Source organism: Enhydra lutris, unplaced genomic scaffold (assembly GCF_002288905.1).
Source record: "Enhydra lutris kenyoni isolate GAN:26980312 unplaced genomic scaffold, ASM228890v2 scaffoldscaffold10, whole genome shotgun sequence".
Classification (NCBI taxonomy): Eukaryota; Metazoa; Chordata; class Mammalia; order Carnivora; family Mustelidae; genus Enhydra; species Enhydra lutris.
Window position 1 is genome coordinate 32,529,696 of NW_019154094.1, and position 21,045 is coordinate 32,550,740.

Below are 21,045 nucleotides of genomic sequence, written 5' to 3' on the forward strand. Positions count from 1 at the left end.
AGATTAAAATACATTACATATGATTATAAAGATTAAAATACATTATATAAAATACATTATATAAATGTGCTTAACTTCAGAACTAGAGGTCATTATGAGAGTTCTCAGTGTTTTGTCATTTCACCAGTAAATCTCACTGGAGGTGAGGATGAGATTAAGGAGTCAAAATTCACTTCTGTGAGCAGGGCAAACTCTTCTTACTGCACCACTGTTGTTGTGTTGTTTGCTTCTTTGTTTCAATTAAAGTCAATGGCTTTGGGATTTGTGCCTTTTCTTCTTCAGACATTGTTCATTTCTGTTGTTTACTTGTTGTTTATTTACATTTATAATTTCTTGCCCATTTCATTAGCTGTTGAAGTAAAAAGAGTCTGTATTGCATCTTCAGTCCATTCTTTCTCAACTAGCTTTTACAATAATACAAACACAAAAGACTGAATATTGCTATTTTACAGCTGAGAGTTAAGTAAATTGTCCACCATTATGTAGTGATAACTGACTAGGCTAGAATTAAAACCTGTCTTCACTTCTAGGTTATTTATGGACTAAACTGAAATTATAATTGAAAATAAAGCTAACAAAATGATTTATTTTGCCTGGCTGCAAATATTTCTTCTTCAAGGTGATAGTTTTTTAAAAGAAGAGCCAATTTTCACTGGTTTTATTATTGTTTTTTTAAAGTCTTTATAGACCCTTTTATTACCTGTACCCTCAACATACAGCTCCTACCAGGTCCACTACCTGTCTTTGGTAGCTGACTGCACAGACAAACCCAGAGTGAAACTTTACCAAATTCCAGCCATGTAATTTTCAGTGATGTCAAAGCAGAAAAATCAAGGAAAGGGTATGGAACTGTCCCACACTGAAGAAGACTAAAAAGATACAGTTAAATGAAAACTGTGATTCTCGACTGGATCCTTTTTGCTATAAAAGATTTCATTAGGAAAATGTTGAAATGGGGCTCAATGTTTTTTTTTTAATTTGATGGTTTTACTGTGGTTATGTACAAGAATGTCCATTTTAGAAAATATACAAGTTTTTTGGGATGATGTGGCATTGGTTTGCAAAATTATTCTAAATGGTTCAGAAAAAATATTTCTTTGTACTATTCTTACAAGATTTTCTATTTATTTGAGGTCATTTCAAAATAAAAGTTAAAAAAAATGTATATTGTCTTGATATCGAATACAGAGTTGGATTCAAACCAGGATCAAATGTTTTCACATGGTGTTCACTCTTCTCTTTTCAGGTGCTGGTCTCTTGAGTCATCCTGTTTTTACCCAGGAGCCAGAAGATGTTATTTTTCCTTTGGATTTATCAAAATCTGAAATCATCCTGAATTGTGCTGCCAGTGGTTATCCTTCACCCCATTATAGGTAAAGTCCTAGCTCTGGGCACCACACTGTTTTTTTCCTTTGTCTTGGATATAAAATGTACATACAATAAAGTGCTTAGACTTACCTGATTTGAAGGATGCAGCTCATTCTGTGATTTTTTACATAGATATACAGCTGGGTACCCACCACTCAAATAAAGATGCATGCATTTTCAGTATCCTCAACTGTCCCTTCATGACACTTTCCAGGTGATAACTACCCTACCCCCCAGCCCAGGACTCTGTCTTATTCATTAGATGACTTAGAAGATTTATTCTTGAGATTGGTGTCATGGAGTGCCATGTTGTGGCTAAAGTTGAGAGAGGAAAAAAAAAAGAGAGAGAGATAGAAGGATAAAGGAAGAAAGGAAAGGGAAAAAAAAGAGAAAAGAAATGGAACCCAAGGACAGAGGGAGAGAGGGAAGGGAAAAATAGGCAGATAGAAAGAATCACAAGAAGATAGGAAGAAAGCAGGAAAGAGAAAGAAATAGAAAGTAGGAAAAGCAAGGAAAAGAAAAGATTTGCTTCTTCAATTTGAAAGGCTCTGAAGTAGAAGCTGCCTTATTCCCCCAATTTGGGGCTACAGGCTCAGTTGTCCCATATACAGTGACTATGAAAATGTTCCCCTAAACAATTTTTATCAGACTTTTTTCAATTTTATAAATTTTCTTTTATCAGGTCAATTCCTGTGACTCCACTGGCCAGTCACATTACCCAAAAAACACTGATTTTAGAAATACATGCTGAAGACAGCAATGTACCTCTAAGGCAGAAAAAGATGTTTTTTTCTGGGCAAGTAGAAAAAAATTGTGTTTGTTTCTCACTTATTAGCTGTAGAATAATTAGAAAAAAGTCAGTGATGTTTTTCTTCTTACAAGGTTACAGTAAAAACAGAGGGGTGCCTGTGTGGCTCAGTAGGCGAAGTGTTGGACTCCTAATTTGCTCTGGTCATGATCTCAGGGTCATGAGATCAAGCCCCACATGGGTCCCGCCACTGAGCATGGAGACTGCTTAGGATTCTCTCTCCCTACCCCTCTGCCCTGCCCTTCTACCGAGCACGCATGCATGTGCACATGCTCTCTCTCTCTCTCTCTCTCAAAAAAAAAAAAAAAAGACAGAATTTGATCCACATTGTGAATAGAATTCACAAAATTAAATATATATGTATATATATTATAAATGTATGTTTATTTAAATATATAAATATAATATTTTAAATATATTTAAATATATAATATATATTAAATATAAATATGTATATACACACACACACCATGCTTGTGTAAATAATAAGGCTATTTTGTTGGTAAGAACTGCATATGCTATGTGAATATCAGAAAAGACAATAAATATTAAAATGACTATTATAGTTTTGTGTTCTAAAAGCATTTTTTCTGAAGTCTTAATTTTTAACAGTGAAAGTAAATCAAAGCACATGGAAAGTAACAATTTCAGTCTATTTTAGCAAAAGAAATTGGTTTTGCCTACTTTTTTATGTTGCATTAGAAATATCATACTTATATGTATAATTACTTTGATCTTAAAATGTGTACTTAATTTAATAAATGGCTTAAATGCACAAAGTTAGAGACAACTCTCACCTTGTATTTTATTATGCTTACCTCTGCATTTTTTTTTACAACAAAAGAAATGAAAAGCTATGTCTTCTCATTACTTACTAAAGCTTCCCTGTCTATAACATACCCAAACGAATGAAGCCCATCAGTTAGTTAAAGATCATTTACTTTATAAATTAGTTCTCTCAATTCAGGGTTTGTCTGTTTGTTTGTTTTCCTTAAACAGTAGTTGGTATTATTTAATTCAACATATGGTTGAATATATAAAAATCGGATTAATACATTTTTCACAGTTACTTAATACTTAAAATTGTAATTTTATTTTTGAGAGCTAATTTGAACATCACCATTGATACGGTTTATTAGAGAAGAGGAAAAGTGTATCTGAATTCCTGTAAAATAGGAAATATTAGCTAAGTATAGATAAGATAAATCATCAGTCAATCGTATAGTTATATAATTGGCTTATAACAGGCAGAAAGATGTAAAGTAGTGGTTTTCATGACAATTTGCTCATTAGTTTTTACTTATGAAGAAATATTCTGAATGAAGAGACTGTATATTTCACTGTTGTTAAAGGATTCTGTTTCTAAGAGACTTATAAATTAGTAGGCTAAAGACAGGTAATTTAGCTTCTTACTTTCAATCCCCTTAACCTGGTTTAGCTCATCTCTAATATTACAGCATAAAATACTCGTAGGCTAGAGGTTTTGGGAAAAGCATGAAAAAAGAACTGTTTTTAATGCTTAAATGTCAGACTCAGACCTACTTGCCATGATAATAAAGCAAAGGGCAAAGATATTTCAGATAATGCACATTAGCAACAAAATGTGAAATTTTAGTTTTAATATGACCCTTTCTATCTTAAATTTTATTAAAGGGACTCACTCCTAACCTTAGATTGTGTGTGTGTGTGAGTGCACACATGTGTGTAATAGAGGGAAAATCGTTATGATAGACATTCTGAATTATTTGAGAGAATTTGAATATACTGTGAAGTCATATGAAAGAGCCCTTGATTAGAATGAAGAGTTAACCATTTCAAGTCACAGTTCTGATATTTAATGTATGACTTTGGAATAATAATTTCTCTCTCCTGGCATCAACTTCCCTATCCATAAAGGAAGGATGTGGTTGATTTTTAAGACATGTTTTCCTTCTTCTTCTTTTTTTTTTAATATTGAGTATATTATTTCCAAAGTTAAGAACACTTTTCTTTGACATAGTGTAATATCACTATCGTACTTAAAAATTTATCAATAATTCATTAATATTATCTAGTATTCCCTAGTATTCAACCTTCCCAATGGGTTCATACATATTTTTTCTAGTTGGCTTATTCAAATCAATTTTTAAACTTTTTTAAAAAAGATTTTATTTATTTATTTGCCAGAGAGAGAGAGCACGGGGTGTGGAGGTGTGAATGACAAGCAGAGGGAGAAACAAGCTACCCGCTGAGCAAGGAGCCCAGTGCAGGGCTCGATCCCAAGACCCTGGGATCATGACCTGAGATGAAGGCAGACATTTAACCAACTGAGCCACCCAAACATCCCAAAATCAATTTTTAAATTAGGTTATCACAATGTCCAAAAAATAGCAAGGAAGATTTTGTGGCTGGAAAGAACTCAATACCAAGGTTCACAGTCTCACAGAGAGGGACAAAAGCAGAATCAGAATCAAAACATCAGTTTAACTAAGTGAGAAAAGGTGGTCAGTGGTTAAGTGGATAAAATAAATAGTCTGCTGCTGGCTGGCAGAGATCCATAGATCTCTTTTTTTATTTTTTCTACTTTGTTTTATTATTTTTCCCCCATCCTCATGAAGTTTATATATTCATTTATTTATTGTTTTAATTAACATATAATGTATTATTGTTTTCAGAGGCACAGGTCTGTGATTCATCAGTCTTATATAATACCCGTGCTCATTACATCACATGCCCTCCTTAATGTCTAGCACCCAGTCACCCCATCCCTCCACCCCCACATGTTTTCCTTCTTTTAGTAATTTCTCCTTAGGAAAAGAAATATCATGAGGGAAAAGAAGCAATATCTAAAGTGTAACTTTGGAAATACTTTAAAAGCAACTTGTCTTCCAGTCACTTACTTTCAGTGGAGTGAACACATTCACAAACAGGATTTTAGTGCAAGTGTGAAAGATACAGAAATGGGAGGCAAATGTGAATAAATCTTTCAATGGAAAGAATTGCTCCTAATTTTTTTAAAGACCAGGTAACACATGAGAATTAAAGAGGAAGATTTGCAAAGGGAAGGAAAATGGGTTACCCAAAGTTGGTACATGGGTGAGATTGATTATACCTAAAAGTCTAATATAATCAAATGGCAGTGAGCTTATTCCAGCTCAGAATATTTATTTTATTTGGGAAAATGTAGCAACACACACATAATTGATTTCTGTGCTGGATATATTCTATGAGAAGAAAGTCTTTGAACGTCAGATTTCTGACAGATCTCCTCTTGACCTGATCAGCACAGGAAGTTCCTTTCTCTAATTTAGTCTGTTCTACCTAGGTCATGAAGACATTCTTAAGTCTGAGAAGGTCTGGGCATCTTTGACTAAAAGTCATAGCAGTAGTCACTCTGCCCTTCTATTCTTTTCATTCATTTCCTCCTTTCATTTCTTAACAACCCCGAGGGATAAAGCAGGATATATATTATTGTGCAAATAAATTGATAGCTATGACTTCCGGAGAAAGTAGATGACTCATCCAGGGATACAAAGGAAGGGAATGTCAAAGCTAGGCCAAGGACTCTTTTCACAAGGGCAGTGATGTCAAATTTAGTGCACATTACAATCACCCAGAGAGACTGTTACAAATTTAGATTTTTGGATGTCTCCTTCATAGGTTTAGGAATGGGCCCAGAAATAAGCACTTTTAACAAGCACTCACTATAATTCTAAAACAAGGCCTAGTTCTGAAACACACACACACACACACATACACACACACACACACACACACACACACACACACGCACATCATCTAATAACAACAAACATAGCCTCCAGCCATTATATTCTTGATACAGGGCTTAACTACTTAATATTGAAGGAGGTTCTCCAGAAAAAGGTCAAGATTTTAGTTCAAATTCATTATGTTTCCGGGAATTAATATGATATTAATGCAGATGCTGAAAATAATCATTTAAAGCATATTTCCTACTTTGCATTGTAGGAAAATTCTCCTGGGTATGCAATCCTATCAGTAACGTGTTTATGACAATCACTTGAATTCATTAATACTATTTCTCCATTGATTTAAACATATTAATTAGGACAAAGCCCACACCAGGAGCTGACCCCCTGATCTATATGCACAGTTTAATAATCATTGTACCATAGTGATTAGAACGATTATGGGGATACTGTGAAAAATTCATTTGCTGCAGCTAAGCCAACAACTTTGAATTTGTGTTGAAAAACAATTACCAAGCTTAATTAGGAGCATGTAATGATGACAGCAGTTATTTCAGCAATTGATTCCAAAATTAAAGAGAGCTGGCAAACTAAGTGTGGTGTATCCTTTACTTTGAAAATGAAAGGGAACATGGAGGTCCAAATATCATGCCCTGTAAGCAAATTGTGAAAGACAGCATTATGGAGCTGGTGAGAACAATATTAGAGTCTTGGGATAAGCCTAAAAAAGATAATGTCTCTATTTTTTTTTTCCTCCTAACACTGAGAACAAAAAAACTGTACAGATTTCTCTAGAAAAAAAATTTGACAAAGTTCAGGCAAATGAAATACACTGGTTTTAGCTGTTGTCTTTCAATTTCTCTTTATTAAATGGAAACTGAGGTACATAAGAACTGGCTAAACAATTTTAAAGTTGATTGAAAACCTCTGATTGATCTGATATTTGGTCAGTCACTTCTCCTCTTTAATAGGGTGGAGAATTACCTAAGTTTGTATTTCTTTTCTACTATGGTAGACATTTGCCATACTCTCTACATTGGATTTTTCAAGATGTTCTTAAGAAATTCAATGACATTCAGAACAATATTGTAAGATGTAATTTCTTTTGTAGAGTTAGCCACCCTCATCAAAATATTTTTAATATGATCTTAGCATGAAAGGGAAAAAAATCACAGCAAATCTGGTGTAGATTCTGAAAACACATAGTTTGGAAATTAGCTATGTTCTATAAGGTAAAGCCTTTCATTTGTTTTTCTAAAAGTTAGAGGGTGAAAGGTGGGGGAAGTAGGTTTGGTTAGAGATAACTACTGGGTATTCGTTCATCTTAAAATGAGCAAATGGAATTTTATAAAACATCTTACAGTTCTTCAAAAATAAATATAACTGTAAGACCCTTCTGCTACTTAATTCATGTACTAAAAGATTGTTGACTAATAGGTAAGCCAAGAGACTTTTTTGCTGCCTAAAATAAAAACCTCCCAAATTGCATTTGCTTTGTTAAAGTATAATTTTAGGTTGGCATCTCTAAGTACTGCTGAAATATATTCAGCATGATTAATTTTCCAAATAAGAGATGAACAGAGACAATCATGTTCTAAAATAGGTTATTATTGTTTTGTTATCAACCTCAAATTGGCGTTGGAAAATCTTTGCTGCCTTTCTTCATCCCATTTGTAATAAATGCTTCTTGGATTTCTATCTCTAAATCATTTTCAATGTCCAATTTTTTAGTATCAGTTGTGGAGGTTCAGGTATGGTGTGTGTTATTTGACAAGTCACTGAAGTAATAGAATGGCCAGTATTATTCACTGAATCTTTCAGTTTTACTTCTCATGTCAAGAGTTATATTGCCTGTTTGTACACACTTAGTGAATGTTTGTAATTCATAAAGAGTGGAAGATCTTTCAAGTAACCTAATTATTAATATCACTGAGCTCCTGAAGACAATCATCTTTGGTGAAACTGAAGAATTGTCTTCATGTGTAATCATGTTTGTTGTTTGTTGTTCTTTAAAATAGTCCTAGCAATTAAATATATACACACATGTGTAAATGGTCCTAGCAGTCACAACTGCATGTTTTTTAAGACTAGGAGTGGTCAACTCTGTATATTATAACATGACTTAAATTTTTTCCCTTGAAGGTGGAAACAAAATGGCACAGATATTGATTTTACCATGAGTTATCACCACAGGTTGGATGGAGGCAGTTTGGCAATCAGTAGCCCCCATACAGATCAAGATATTGGCATGTACCAGTGCCTGGCCACCAACACTCTGGGAACGATTCTGAGTCGGAAGGCAAAGCTCCAATTTGCATGTGAGTTTGTGGGGGAAAATATAATCCCTGTGTATTTTTAATACAATATTTTTTATATTCATATTAGGAAAAAAATTTGGCTTTCCTAATTATCTTTTCTTTGAGAGTGATTGATTTATGGAGGTAAAAAGTTTTAACTGCATTTTGTGAATTCAGACTCTTGGGGATAGTCAAAATCCTCTTTAAAAAAGAAGGAAATATCAGTGTTATTTTATAAATTATGTTTAGAAACATCTCTAAAAGTTCCAGGTATAAATATTAAGAAAAAGATATATGACATATTACTATTTTTCTTTCTTTCTTTCTTTCTTTCTTTTTTTCTTTCTTTCTTCTTCTTCTTCTTCTTCTTTTGCATTATATATTAGTGTTCAGAGCATGGGAAGAAAAAGCTAAAGGTAGAGATGTCTTTTGGGGGAGGTGGGTGTTCTCCCAGGAAAAGTGATTATGCACCCACAGTTTGATGTAGGTGGAAATAAAGTGGTTGCCAAAGGCAGGCTTTATATTAACTGTAACAATGTCCAGCTGCATCACATAAATGTCATCCAGGTAATTACCTTGGTGACATTTGCGGGTATTAGCAGATGAACAATAGACATATTGCCTCTTATATCCTTTATGTGTAGTGTTTCCAGGGACTGAAATGTTTCATATTGGATCCAGGAATAGCCTTGATTGAAAGTAATTATATCTGTTGATGTAGATGGAAGAGAAGCCTTGAATTTTTCTCTTTTTCTTTTTTTCAATTTCTCTCTTTACACCTCCTCCCCCTACCCCTCCTCCATCCCGCCCACCTGAGAGGATATATTAGGAGGCCAAAGAGTTAGCAGCTAACCCTTTGGGTGCTCATGGAAAGGCACATTCTGCTGTTAAAAGTAGCTGTTTTGAAATTTGAAATATGTAATAAAATACATATCCAGATCCTATCTTGCAGAACTACTGTAGTCATCAGTAGATACACGAATTAATAATTAAGTTTGTCTCCCGTTGCAGGTCTTGTGTTCCAAAGATCCCTTGCTTCACATACAGTTCCCCTTATGTTGGCCATTTTAGGAATGGTCTTATTTCTGAATATGTGTGTGTGTATGCTCATGTGTGCGCGCGTGTGTGTTCAGTTATATGTATATACACACAAGCATTATATAGGTATATACATACACGTATATGTATGTGGTCATATATACACAGACACACATGTGTGTACACACATGCATTGCTAAATGTATCTGAATGTGTTTATATATGTAGAAAAAGAAAGTTAACGCAGAAGTTTATGGAGCTAAGTGGAATATGAACAAAGGCTGGTGGCGATTTTGAAACTTAAGATAAAGGTAATCACAATACTTGATTTCTGCATTTTGCCTAAGATCATCAGTTGGAAAAATAAAAGAGAACAAAATGCTGATCAGAAACTTACATTGTAGAAATAAATAATTGCTGTAGACACTTTGAATGATCCTGCCACAGTGATTATTTCTCCTGCTTGAATAGGATATGACTCTAGAACATACACATGACTTGGATCAGATTCCATAGGATCAATTGGACTTTCTGGTAGAGGAAAATTCATACAGCACAATTATTTGTTTTACCTTGAGTGTCTCTAGAGCTATGGATTCTATCTATTCATGACAATAACTGAATACCTATACCTGAAGTTAATGCACTGTGCTTAACGAAACCATAGATTTCCTCTTCTCCTTCCCCTTTTTAAAGAAAAATGTGTTTTTAAATTCCCTACATTATTATTTCTTACCCTTCTTCTGTTTTAAAAAATATATGTAACTAGGGGCACCTGGGTGGCAGTTAAGCATTCAACTCTTGGTTTTGGCCGGGGTCATGATCTCAGGGTCATGAGATAGAGCTCTGCGTTGGGCTCTGCACTCAGCATGGAGTCTGCTTGAGGTTCTCTCTTCCTCTCCTTCTGCCCCTCCCAGTTGTGCTTTCTTTCTCTCTCTCAAATAAATAAATCAATCTTAAAAAAAAAAAAAAATACATGTAACTAGGAGCCTCTCTCTGTTACAATATGTCTGCTAAAAAAAAAGAGAAAAAATTTATATTAAGAAGAAATTATATACTTTTATTTGGATGAGTGGGAGAAATCAGTTCTGGCCTATATCCATTAACTGATGTTTCTTCTGCAAACTTAAGGAAGGAATTTTTAGGTTCCATGTCTGAAATTTAGGGAAACAAAAACAAAAACCACACCATCCTGTCTCTCTGTCCAGAACCTGTTGTGGTACCAATATGCCTGAAATGTTTCCTGCTGAATCAAGGGAGAGATTTACTTGAGTGTAATTATGTATCTTCATTTGAACCACACTAAGTGTAACCAGCACATTTTAGTAATGTAGAATTATTTCCCTCCATCTCCTGTGTCTTATAAGTACCCTGTGAACTCACTTAAGTCAGTTGTTCATTCTGCATAGTAAAGTACAGCTTTAGAAAAGGTGAAAATGCCAGATTTAACTTTGCTACATAGTGTTGTATAGCTCTCTGCAGTTTCCTCAAGGTGGTTTACATGAGGATCTTAGAAATGAATCAAATAAGTGTTGGTAACTTATGGCCCAGGAGCCTCTATTTACAAATCCTTTGTTCTAATCTCATTTTAAAATATAAGGTTTAGGTTTGTTTTTTTGCAATATAGATTTTCTGTAATTTCATCCGAAGAAATTACATTTGTATCCACATATAAATCTATAGACAATTTGAGAAATATCTATTCTTAGAGAAGGAAAGAAAGGGAAGAGAGAGAGAGAGAAATAAGAGAAAAAATGGTAGAAGGGATATGCCTGGTCAAGAATAAGTTTTCCTATGAAAACACACTCAACATCACTAACCATTATGAAAATGTAAATCAGAACCAAAAGATACTGCTTCACACCCATTATGATGACTGTTATTAAAACACAAATACTCACTGGAAAAATAACATATATTTGCAAGGATGTGGAAAAATTAGAATGCTTATGCTTTGGTGGTTGGAATGTAAAATGATAGAGCTATTGTGAAAGATAGTATAACAGTTCCTCCAAAAAAATTTAACAGAATTACCACATAACACAGCAATTCCACTTCTGTATATGTACCTCAAAGAATTGAAGGCAGGACTCATACAGATATTTGTATACCCATTATTTACAGCAGCATTATTCTCAATAATTAAAAGGTAGAAACATGGGGCGCCTGGGTGGCTCAGTGGGTTAAGCCTCTGCCTTCGGCTCAGGTATGATCTCAGGGTCAGGGGATCGAGCCCCGCATTGGGCTGTCTGCTCAGCAGGGAGCCTGCTTCCCCCTCTCTCTTTGCCTGCCTCTCTGCCTACTTGTGATCTTTCTCTCTGTCAAATAAATAAAAAATAAATAAAAAATCTTTAAAAAAAAAAAAGGTAGAAACAACCCAAATGTCCATCAACATAAATAAAGAAAATGTAGTGTGTGTGTGTGTATAGAATAGAATATTATCCAACTTTAGTAAAAAGAAATAAAAGTCTGATACAACATGTATGAAACTTCACAACATCCTGCTAAATGAAACAAGCCAAAAACAAAAGGACAAATATTATATGATTTCACTTATCTGATGTAACTAGAAAAGCAAATTCATAGAGACAGATGGCAGAGCGGTGACTGCTAGGGACTGGGTGGAGGGAAGAATCTGGAGTTAGCGTTTAATTAATACAGAGTTTCAGTTTGAGATGATGAAAAGTTCTGGAGATGAATGGTGGTAATGATTACATAATCTGAGTGTTCAGTTCCACTAAATTGTACACTTTAAAATGATTAAAATGGTAAATTTTATGTTATGTGTCTTTTATTACTATTTTTGAAAATAATATCATCAGAATTCAGTGGAATTTTTTCTCCATCATAATTCTTAAAAGAAGAAAAGAAAAAGAGAAGTTTTTCTTATTAAGTATCTGTTCTGATTCTTTTTACACAGCAAATAGAGTCTAAATGCTAGTCTCTAGCCAAATTGAAAGTTCCTAAAGTATTAAGACCTGTATCTTCAGTTTAATTTGAATTTCTCACCACCGCCTTCATAAATTTCCAACAATGCCCATTTTGGTACAAAAGGATTTTGGTAGGTTGTATAACAATGGTAGCTGAACACTAAGATTTTTGGTACAGACATATCTGAGTTCAAATTCTATCTCTGTCAAATATCTAGTGGTAAAATCAGGCCACCTCTGAACAATAGTAAGCCTCTGTTCTGAAATGTATACAGTGGAAATTACAGCTTCAGCCACAAGATACTGACCTGGATTGCAAAGCCCTGGTACTTTATAGGCATTTGTGAAATGATAGCTCTATTCTTCTGCTACCTTTAATTACCTCCCTCAATTTGACCAAACATGTATATATTTCACACTGCTATAGTTACTCATAGAAAAATCTTCTTTTTTTTTTTTTAAGATTTTATTTATTTATCAGACAGAGATCACAAATAGGCAGAGAGGCAGGCAGAGAGAGAGGGGGGGAAGCAGGCTCCCCGCCAAGCAGAGAGCCCGATGCGGGGCTCGATCCCAGGACTCTGGGATCATGACCTGAGCTGAAGGCAGAGGCTTTAACCAACTGAGCCACCCAGGCGCCCCTAGAAAAATCTTCTAACTTACATTTTAAAACTTCCTCTGGACTAGTTCTTTCTCTTGTTTTCAAGACTTTTAGGTGCTTTGACATATGTTAACTTTCTTGAGCCAGGCAACCAGCATAGCAGGTAGATGCTATTGTTTTTCCTATTTTACATATTAAAAGCCTGAGGCTCACTGAGATTGGGGCTTTTTAGAGGTCCATTGTTAGATAACCAAATGAAACTTGAGTATAAAAGTTGAGATTCCTGAGGGCACGCCTTTCATGTTACAGTATCCTTCCCAACAGTCCCCACACAAAACCTGTGTGCTGCTTTTTTTTATTGAATTTTCCATTGGCATAGTAATTACGTAAATATTAAGCCATATCTTCAGGACAGTTAGCTTCACAATAAGCCTGGTGGTAGATGCTATTGAAACCCTGTCCAGATCCTATTTAATGGACAGTGTCCCCATCCTCAGCTTTTAATGACCACAGCTGCACCTGGTCTAGAGTTTACACCCCAGACTCCCTGTGGGATCAGGCTGAAGCCAGACAAGGGCTGAGAACCAACCCCTTCTTGCTTAGCTCCTTCCCAGGCTCTCTTATGCTTCCCTCCCTCTCTTTCTCATGGGAGTGCTTACCCCCTAAATCATACACTTGAATGTCTGCCTCAGGCTCTGCCTCTAAGGGACCCAAAGTAAGACAGACACTAAACATTTAATATAAGGTATCTGATGTAATTATTGATAAAAAAAAAATTAGGTCCAGAAGCCCTACTCATATGAATTTCTATAGTAAGAACAAAGCTATACATCAAAATAAAATTGTATTAACCACTCTGCTTCCTACTGACTGGCAGTCAATTGCATAGTGTCACTTTGACCTTCAGAACAAATGAACTATGAACAGCCTTTCAGAACCCAACCTGTCCCTGGGAAAGACTCTGTAGGTACATACCACTAGATAATTGATGGCTTTTGTTTGTAACTTTTATCCTGATGTTCAGCAATTCAAAAACACCCTCAGAGTTTATTTTAGGCTCAGACTGTAATACTCTGCCTCATCCTGATTCATCCCACCGTGAAACCATGCTAAAATGCAGCCCATATAGACAAAACTCTCTCTTATAAAATGTATTCCTAAATCAAATCTGTCCTTAACCAGCTATGTTCCCCAGATAAGACATTCATCCCTGTGGACTTATAAAAGTTATGTTTTGAATAATTTGATTACAAAAGTCCCCTTTAGTTCTTCTACATAAGATTCTGTCATTTCAGATTGTCAGGTAAATTTCTATTTTAAACTCTTCTTCCCCCAACCTCAACCCTAAAGCAAATTCAGCAGGTGTCTAGTTACCAAAAGCTCCTGCTACCAACCTGGTGTTCTTGAATGATAAAACCAGTTTGACTTTTTACAAGCTACACTTGTAGCTGCTTTGAATTTCTTTTATTTCTCAAGGACTTTGGTAGTAAAGGTTGAATGTAGACTTCTTCCTTTCATATGTATGTTAATGAATTACTCTGTACTTGTGTGAGAGAACATTGCATCTGTCATTGCTGTTTAAAATGTCAGCCTTGAGAAAAAAAAGATAGGTGTTTTGAAATAAACCTATGATTTCACCGAGCTGGTTTTTTTTTTTTTCTTTTTTTGAGATCTTGTAATAGTACAGTCTACTAATGAATAGATAAACATTTGGAATAAAACTTACTCATGAATAGGAGTTTTTGGTTACGCATTATTTAATATTTAATCACAGGTACCATTTCAAATAAGGTTGTCCCATTATTGCAGAGGGAAAGATAGCTACACTGGAACCTCCTAACTGACCACTCATTTATTCATCCACCAACCACGCAGAAAACACCTTATTTATATGCATCTAGCCCTGTGCTAGGGCCCAAAGATTAAATGATAGATAAGAAACAGTTATTCCCTGTCTTTACAGAGCAGATAGCTGAAACCTTAAGCACAGTTAAAAAAAAAAAAAAAGAAAGAAAAGAAAGAAAGAAATTGCTAACATTTCTATAGCACGTATTATAGAGCAGGAATTGTTCTACTCTTTACATAAATTAACTACAGTGAGCCTCACAATAACCCAATGAGGTTATTTTCAAATGAGTAGACTGAGGCATAGAAGAATTAAGTAACTCACCCTATATCACACAAATAGTTAAGTGGCAGAGTCAGAATTTAAACCCAGGCAGTCAGGGGACACCTGGGTGGCTCAGTGGGTTAAAGCCTCTGCCTTCGGCACAGGTCATGATCCCGCGGTCCTGGGATCCAGCCCTGCATCGAGGGCTCTCTGCTCAGTGGGGAGCCTGCTTCCCTTCCTCTCTCTCTGCCTCTCTGCCTACTTGTGATCTCTGTCAAATAAATAAATAAAATCTTAAAAAAAAAAATATATATATATATATATATATATATATATATATATATATAAAATCCCATGCAGTCAGAATGTAAAGTCCACATCCCTGCTGCCTACTGAACCCCCTTAAAAAAATATCAGGTGAAGTGAGAGAAGTAGATTTAACCTATAGTACAGCCCAAAGTAGGGAATAGTAAGGTTTGCCTGGATTGGGAAATGGGCAATAGAAGTCTTCCAAAGGCAATGTGGCTTGAATTAAGCCATGAAATATTAGTTTGTGTTCCTGACACAAGTGCATGGAAGAACATACAGGTCAAAAGTAGATCCAAGAGGAAATGCAGGTGTGTGAACAAGCCCAAATACTGAAGAAAATATAAGAAAATATACTGACAAAAGACCAGGCATGATAAGAGAAGTGCAAAAGGCCATCTTTATAAAATGACTAGTTTTCTAGGAAAAGGCTGAAAAATAATTTGGAGGCAGGTACATCCAAATTTTGGAGGCCCTTTATATCCAAGCCCAATTTAAACAATGGGATAATTGAGTGAAACGATGAAATGCCAAAGAAACATGCAAAAATCCATCATACTGTGATGCTTTTAGGGAGAGGCATCGAAGGCAAACTGCCTGTGTTTGAAGAATATTCTCCAGTCAATGTGACAATGTGCACGAGTGTTAATTCATGCATAAAATGGGGTGTTAACATTACTTCATATAGCATTGGTATCAGGACAAATACTTATTAAACATAGAGAGAGGGTAAGGGTGACTGAGAGTTGTTAATGGATTGTTCAGTGGAGACCTGGCTATGCAACCATCATGTAATAGATGATTGGGACATCAGTCTTTATCCCCAGAACAATGGAAATATTTTGAACAAAGTCAAGGATTTTGAAGTTGTTTATAAAATGTAGTTTGAAAATGCCACTTTTCCTATAAAAGTATTAGTCTGATACATTAATGATATTACTAATATTATTAAAACCACACCACACATATTTTGGGATGCTCCAAATCTAAGTTTTCACACTGGTACCATGGGGTGAAAGAATTCTTGCTCCACATCAGAGGGATGATTCTAGAGGACTCAAGGTTAAAATGCAATAATAATTCGTCTTAAGGGGCTAAAAATATAGGCATTTACAATCATAATTTTTTTTCCCTGAGGAATGCAAAGGATTTTATATCTACAATGCCGTTCATCTTTATTCTATACTTGTAAGCTATTCTAAACTGTGTTTTACAGATGGAAAAATTCAAGGTAGGGAAACTCTGTTACTTGTCCAAGGTCACCTAACCTACAAAAGACCAGAATTTCTCATATCTCCATCTCAAAATAATTTTTAAATATATATTTTTAGATAGAGAAGTAAAACGGAATGCACATGAATAAAAACCATAGTCACAGCACAACAGAAAAGGTACCCAGGTAAAAGCCATAATATTAGATGTCTTTGATCCGCTTAAAATGTCCTTAAAATTTTTTCATACATAAGAAATGCAAAAACAGACATGATCCTGATGATATGGTGATAAAGCACATTTATATCTGAAAAAGAAATTTAGACCAGGAAAAGAAGCTTTAAAAATAACACTTAAAAACTCATTTGGAAATTGTAAAGTCTCTGATAATTGTGAAGTATGTGTTAAGTGGGTAATGCATATCTAATTACAAATGAAAATGCTAGATGGCTTTTAACCTTTTTTTTCTTAATATTAGAAAAGAAATAGCTAAACAAAGTGGGAAAATGCATAATTTTTCTTTAATTTCTCGAAAGAAAGTTGATAAATTAGTATTGGTTTTTCATTTTCATTTGGGAAATAGCACTACACAATGTTTTAATGAAATAAACATTCTGAATTTGGCTTAATATAGTAATAACCACCAATTGATATATTAAGGAGAAAACTTTATCTTTGCTTTTAAAAACATTCATGTCTTAAACAAGTGGACTTGGAGCAGTGACATGGTTGAATTATAGCAAGCCACTATTACATTTTTAAAATCAACAGGGAAGCAGATTATCTAACGTTTAGCCTCGTTTTTTCTTCACCATCACTGCTGGACATCTATTTATGTACCTTATCAGAAATGATATTCTCAAAATTCAGGCCCCCTCCCACCTCTACTTATATTTAGTAGGACTTAGTCTTTTTTGGCCCAGTTGAATAAAATTACACGTTTAAGCTGCCAGACTGAGTTGGGATAGGAGAGGGAAATGTTAAAAAATAAGGTATTCATCCTATCAAAACTGAGAGTTTCTGATTTATAAAACTAAGAGAGAAACCCAAAGCTAAAATGTTTATTCGTTACTCTTGTGCTATTTGACAAATGACTTTGAGGAAGTTATGCGTATAGCCCACAGAGATTTTGCTTCTGAGATTTATAAAACGGGTTGAGAATTACAGCAAAATTTTTGTTTGTGTTAAAGAATCAGATGAAACAATTTTTGAGATTTATTGTTAATATATATCCAATGTTACCTAATAGCAAATTAGAATCAGGTGTTTTAAAAAGTAAATATAAAAATAAAGAAGTTTTGATGCCAACTCCTGGAAATGTTTATCATATTTTAAGGTATTAATTTATAAACTATATTGTCCAAGAGGTATAACCCATATAGAAAACTATAAATCACATAAAGCACAGCCCAATTAAAGCATGACTAAGCCAGGCCCAGAATATTGCCAAACCTCAGAATGCCCTCTCCTTTATACTCTTCCTCCTTCCTCTCCACCATCTTATTTGTAATTGATAATTAAATATTATCTTTTTCAATTTCATATGGATGAAATCATACAACATACATTCCTTCCAGTCTGCCTTTGTAGCCTGCAGTGTTTGTGACTCTCATCCACGTTGTTGTAGGTTATCACTGTTCATTCATTTCCATCAGTATATGATATTTTACAGTATAAATTTACTACAGGGGCACCTGGGTGGCTCAGTCAGTTAAGCACCTGCCTTTGGCTCAGGTGGTGATGTCAGGGTCTTGGGATCCCTTGGGCTCCCTACTCAGCGGAGAGCTTGCTTCTCCCTCTCCCTCTATTGCTCCCCCTACTTGTGTGCTCGCTCTTTCTCTCTCTCTCTCTCTCTGTCAAACAAACAAATAAAATCTTAAAAAAATAAATAAAAATAAATAAACAGACTTCAGTTTACATATGACATCCGCTATTAAGGGAACTCAGGATCGTTTCAAGAGGCAAGGATGAATCATGAATATTCTTCTGGTACAATTGTGCATACATTTCACTGTTGTAAATAACATAGAGTGGAATTACAGGGCATTTGGGCATGCGTATTTGCAACTATACAAGATAATGCCAACTGTTGTCCATAGTGATTTTATTAATTTGGCCTCCTACCAGCAATACTTTGACAAAACTTGCTATTGACAGCCCATTTTATTTTATTAATTCTAGTTAGTTAAGATATAGTGTAGTGTTGGTTTCAGTAGAATTCAGTGGTTCTTCACTTACATATAACACCTAGTGCCCATCACAAGTGCCCTTCTCAATACCATCACCCATTTAGCCCATTCCCCACCCACCACCCCTCCAACAACCCTCAGTTTGTTCTCTATCCTTAAGAGTCTCTTATGGTATGTTTCCCTCTCTTTTTTCCCCTTCCCCCAAGTTTATCTGTTTTTCTTAAATTCCACATATGAGTGAAATCAAATGGTATTTATCTTTCTCTGACTGACTTATTTTACTTAGCATAATATACTCTATCCCCATTGTTGCAAATGGCCATATTTCATTATTTTTGATAGCTGAATAATATTCCATTGTGTGTGTGTTGGTGTGTGTGTGTGTGTGTACACGCCATATCTTCTTTATGCATTCACCTGTCAGTGGACGTTTGGGCTCTTTCCATAGTTTGGCTTTTGTCGATAATACTGCTGTAAACATTGGGGTGCACGTGCCTCTTCAAATCAGTATTTTTATTTTCTTTGGGTAAATACCTAGTAGTGCAATTGCTGGGTCGTAGGGTAGTTCTATTTTTAACTTTCTGAGGGACCTCCATACTGTTTTTCAGAGTGGCTGCACCAGTTTGCATTCCAGCAGTGTAAGAGGATCCCCCTTTCTCCACATCCTCACCAATACCTGCTGTTCCCTGTGTGGTTAATTTTAGACGTTCCGACCAGTGTGAGGTGGTATCTCATCGTGGTTTTGATTTGTATTTCCCTGATGATGGGTTATGTTGACCATCTTTTCATGTGTCTGTTAGCCATCTGAATGTCTCCTTTGGAAAAATGTCTGTTCGTGTCTTCTGCCTGTTTCTTAACTGGATTACTTATTTTGGGGGAGCTGAGTTTGATAAGTTCTTTATAGATTTTAGATACTAACCCTTTATCTGATATGTCATTTGCTTATATCTTCTCCCATTCCATAGGTTGCCTTTTAGTTTTGTTGATTGTTTCCTCACTGTGCAAAAGCTTTTAATCTTGATGAAGTCCCAAGAGTTCATTTTTGCTTTTGTTGCCCTTGTCTCAGAGATGTGTTTAATAAGAAGTTACTATAGCAGAGGTCAAAACATTGCTGCCTGTGTTCTCCTCTAAGATTTTGATGGTTTCCTATCTCGCATTTAGGTCTTTCATCCATTTTGAATTTATTGATTTGCCAGTTTTTAAAAATTTTACCATTTTGGGAACATATATATGTGTTTCTCATTTTGGTTTAATTTATTCTTCAGATAACTAATTAAATTGAGCAACTTTTTAAATGTGTATTGGCTATCTGAAACTCCCTTCCCCTCCCCCCTGTTAAAAAATTTACATCATTTTTTTAGGGGTGCTGCCTGTCTCTGTCAGTATAGCTTACAACTCTTGATCTTGGGGTGAAAAGTTCTAGCCCTACATTAAGTGCAGAGATTACTTAAAAATAAAATCTCAAAACAAAATTTAAGTCATTTTTCCATTTTTCTAAAGTTGTCTTCCTTTTTCTTAGTGACTGATTTTAGGTCTGAGCACTTTGTTGCTTTTATTATAGGAAAATAGCTTCTCCTACTGTGCGACTTGCCTTTTAACTCTCTTATGTCTTTTGATAAGCAGAAATATTTTAAATTCCATGAGGTCCAGTTTATCAATCTTTTCCTATAAGTGATGATGCTTTTTGTAAAATTTTAAGAAATGTTTCCTTGCCCTGAATTCATGAAGATATTTTCCTATATTATCTCCTATAACTTATTGTTTTATCCTTCACATTTAAAATTGCAAAGCACCTGGAAGTTATTTATTTGTTTGCATGGTACAAGGTAGGTTCAGTATAGGTTCAGTATATATTATTTTTTTTTCCTATAGGGATCCAGCTGAGTCAGCAGATATATTAAAAAATGCAGCCCTTTTTTAAAAAAGGCAATCTTTCTTCACTGTTCTATAGTACCTAATTTGAAAGAAATCAAGTATGTATGCTTGGGACTGCTGTTAGGTTCTCTATTCTCTCTATTCTCTCTTTCATCTGTATATTTGTCTACCATTGTGCAAAGGCCACACTGTATTAAGTACTGCAGTCTTATAATAAGTCTCGAAGTCTGGTAGTTACTGGAATAGATGAAATGGATAAAGAAAAAAATGAGGCTCAAACTATAAGCTAAACTCAAGGAAAATGAAACCCAAGGAGGATAAAAAGAATAACAATTAATAGGATAAGGTCATATCCAGTTTCAAGTTGAACTTTCTAGTGGCCAAGATGAAGAAGCATTCACATCTTTAATGGTATGAAAATATGTCATTGTTCTGTAAGCATAATTGCTCTCTCTAGAACCTGAAAGAAGTTTCTCCTGTGAATGTTCGTCAAGAGCTAAGTGGGTGATTCAGTAAATGACATTCCCCCCCATAAATGTGCTCATACACTTACAATACTGGATTTCCTATGGTGTCTTCTTTTATTTCAGGAATAATAGCT

The 21,045-nt window shown here is 35.0% G+C and overlaps 1 protein-coding gene across 4 annotated transcripts in view; it reads left to right on the forward strand.

Annotated features, from left to right (window-relative positions):
• LOC111144105 (contactin 6) overlaps positions 1-21,045 on the forward strand; it is a 303,309-nt gene that overhangs the window by 125,811 nt on the left and 156,453 nt on the right. For 3 of the 4 annotated variants that reach the window (XM_022498237.1, XM_022498240.1, XM_022498239.1), the window contains exons 1-2: positions 1,258-1,373; positions 8,029-8,204. In XM_022498237.1, the coding sequence (XP_022353945.1) occupies positions 8,063-8,204 (142 nt within the window). In that variant the 5' untranslated portion in view covers positions 1,258-1,373; positions 8,029-8,062. Of the gene's footprint in view, positions 1-1,246; positions 1,374-8,028; positions 8,205-21,045 lie in introns of those variants that run through there. The other variant, XM_022498236.1, reaches the window with a different exon arrangement.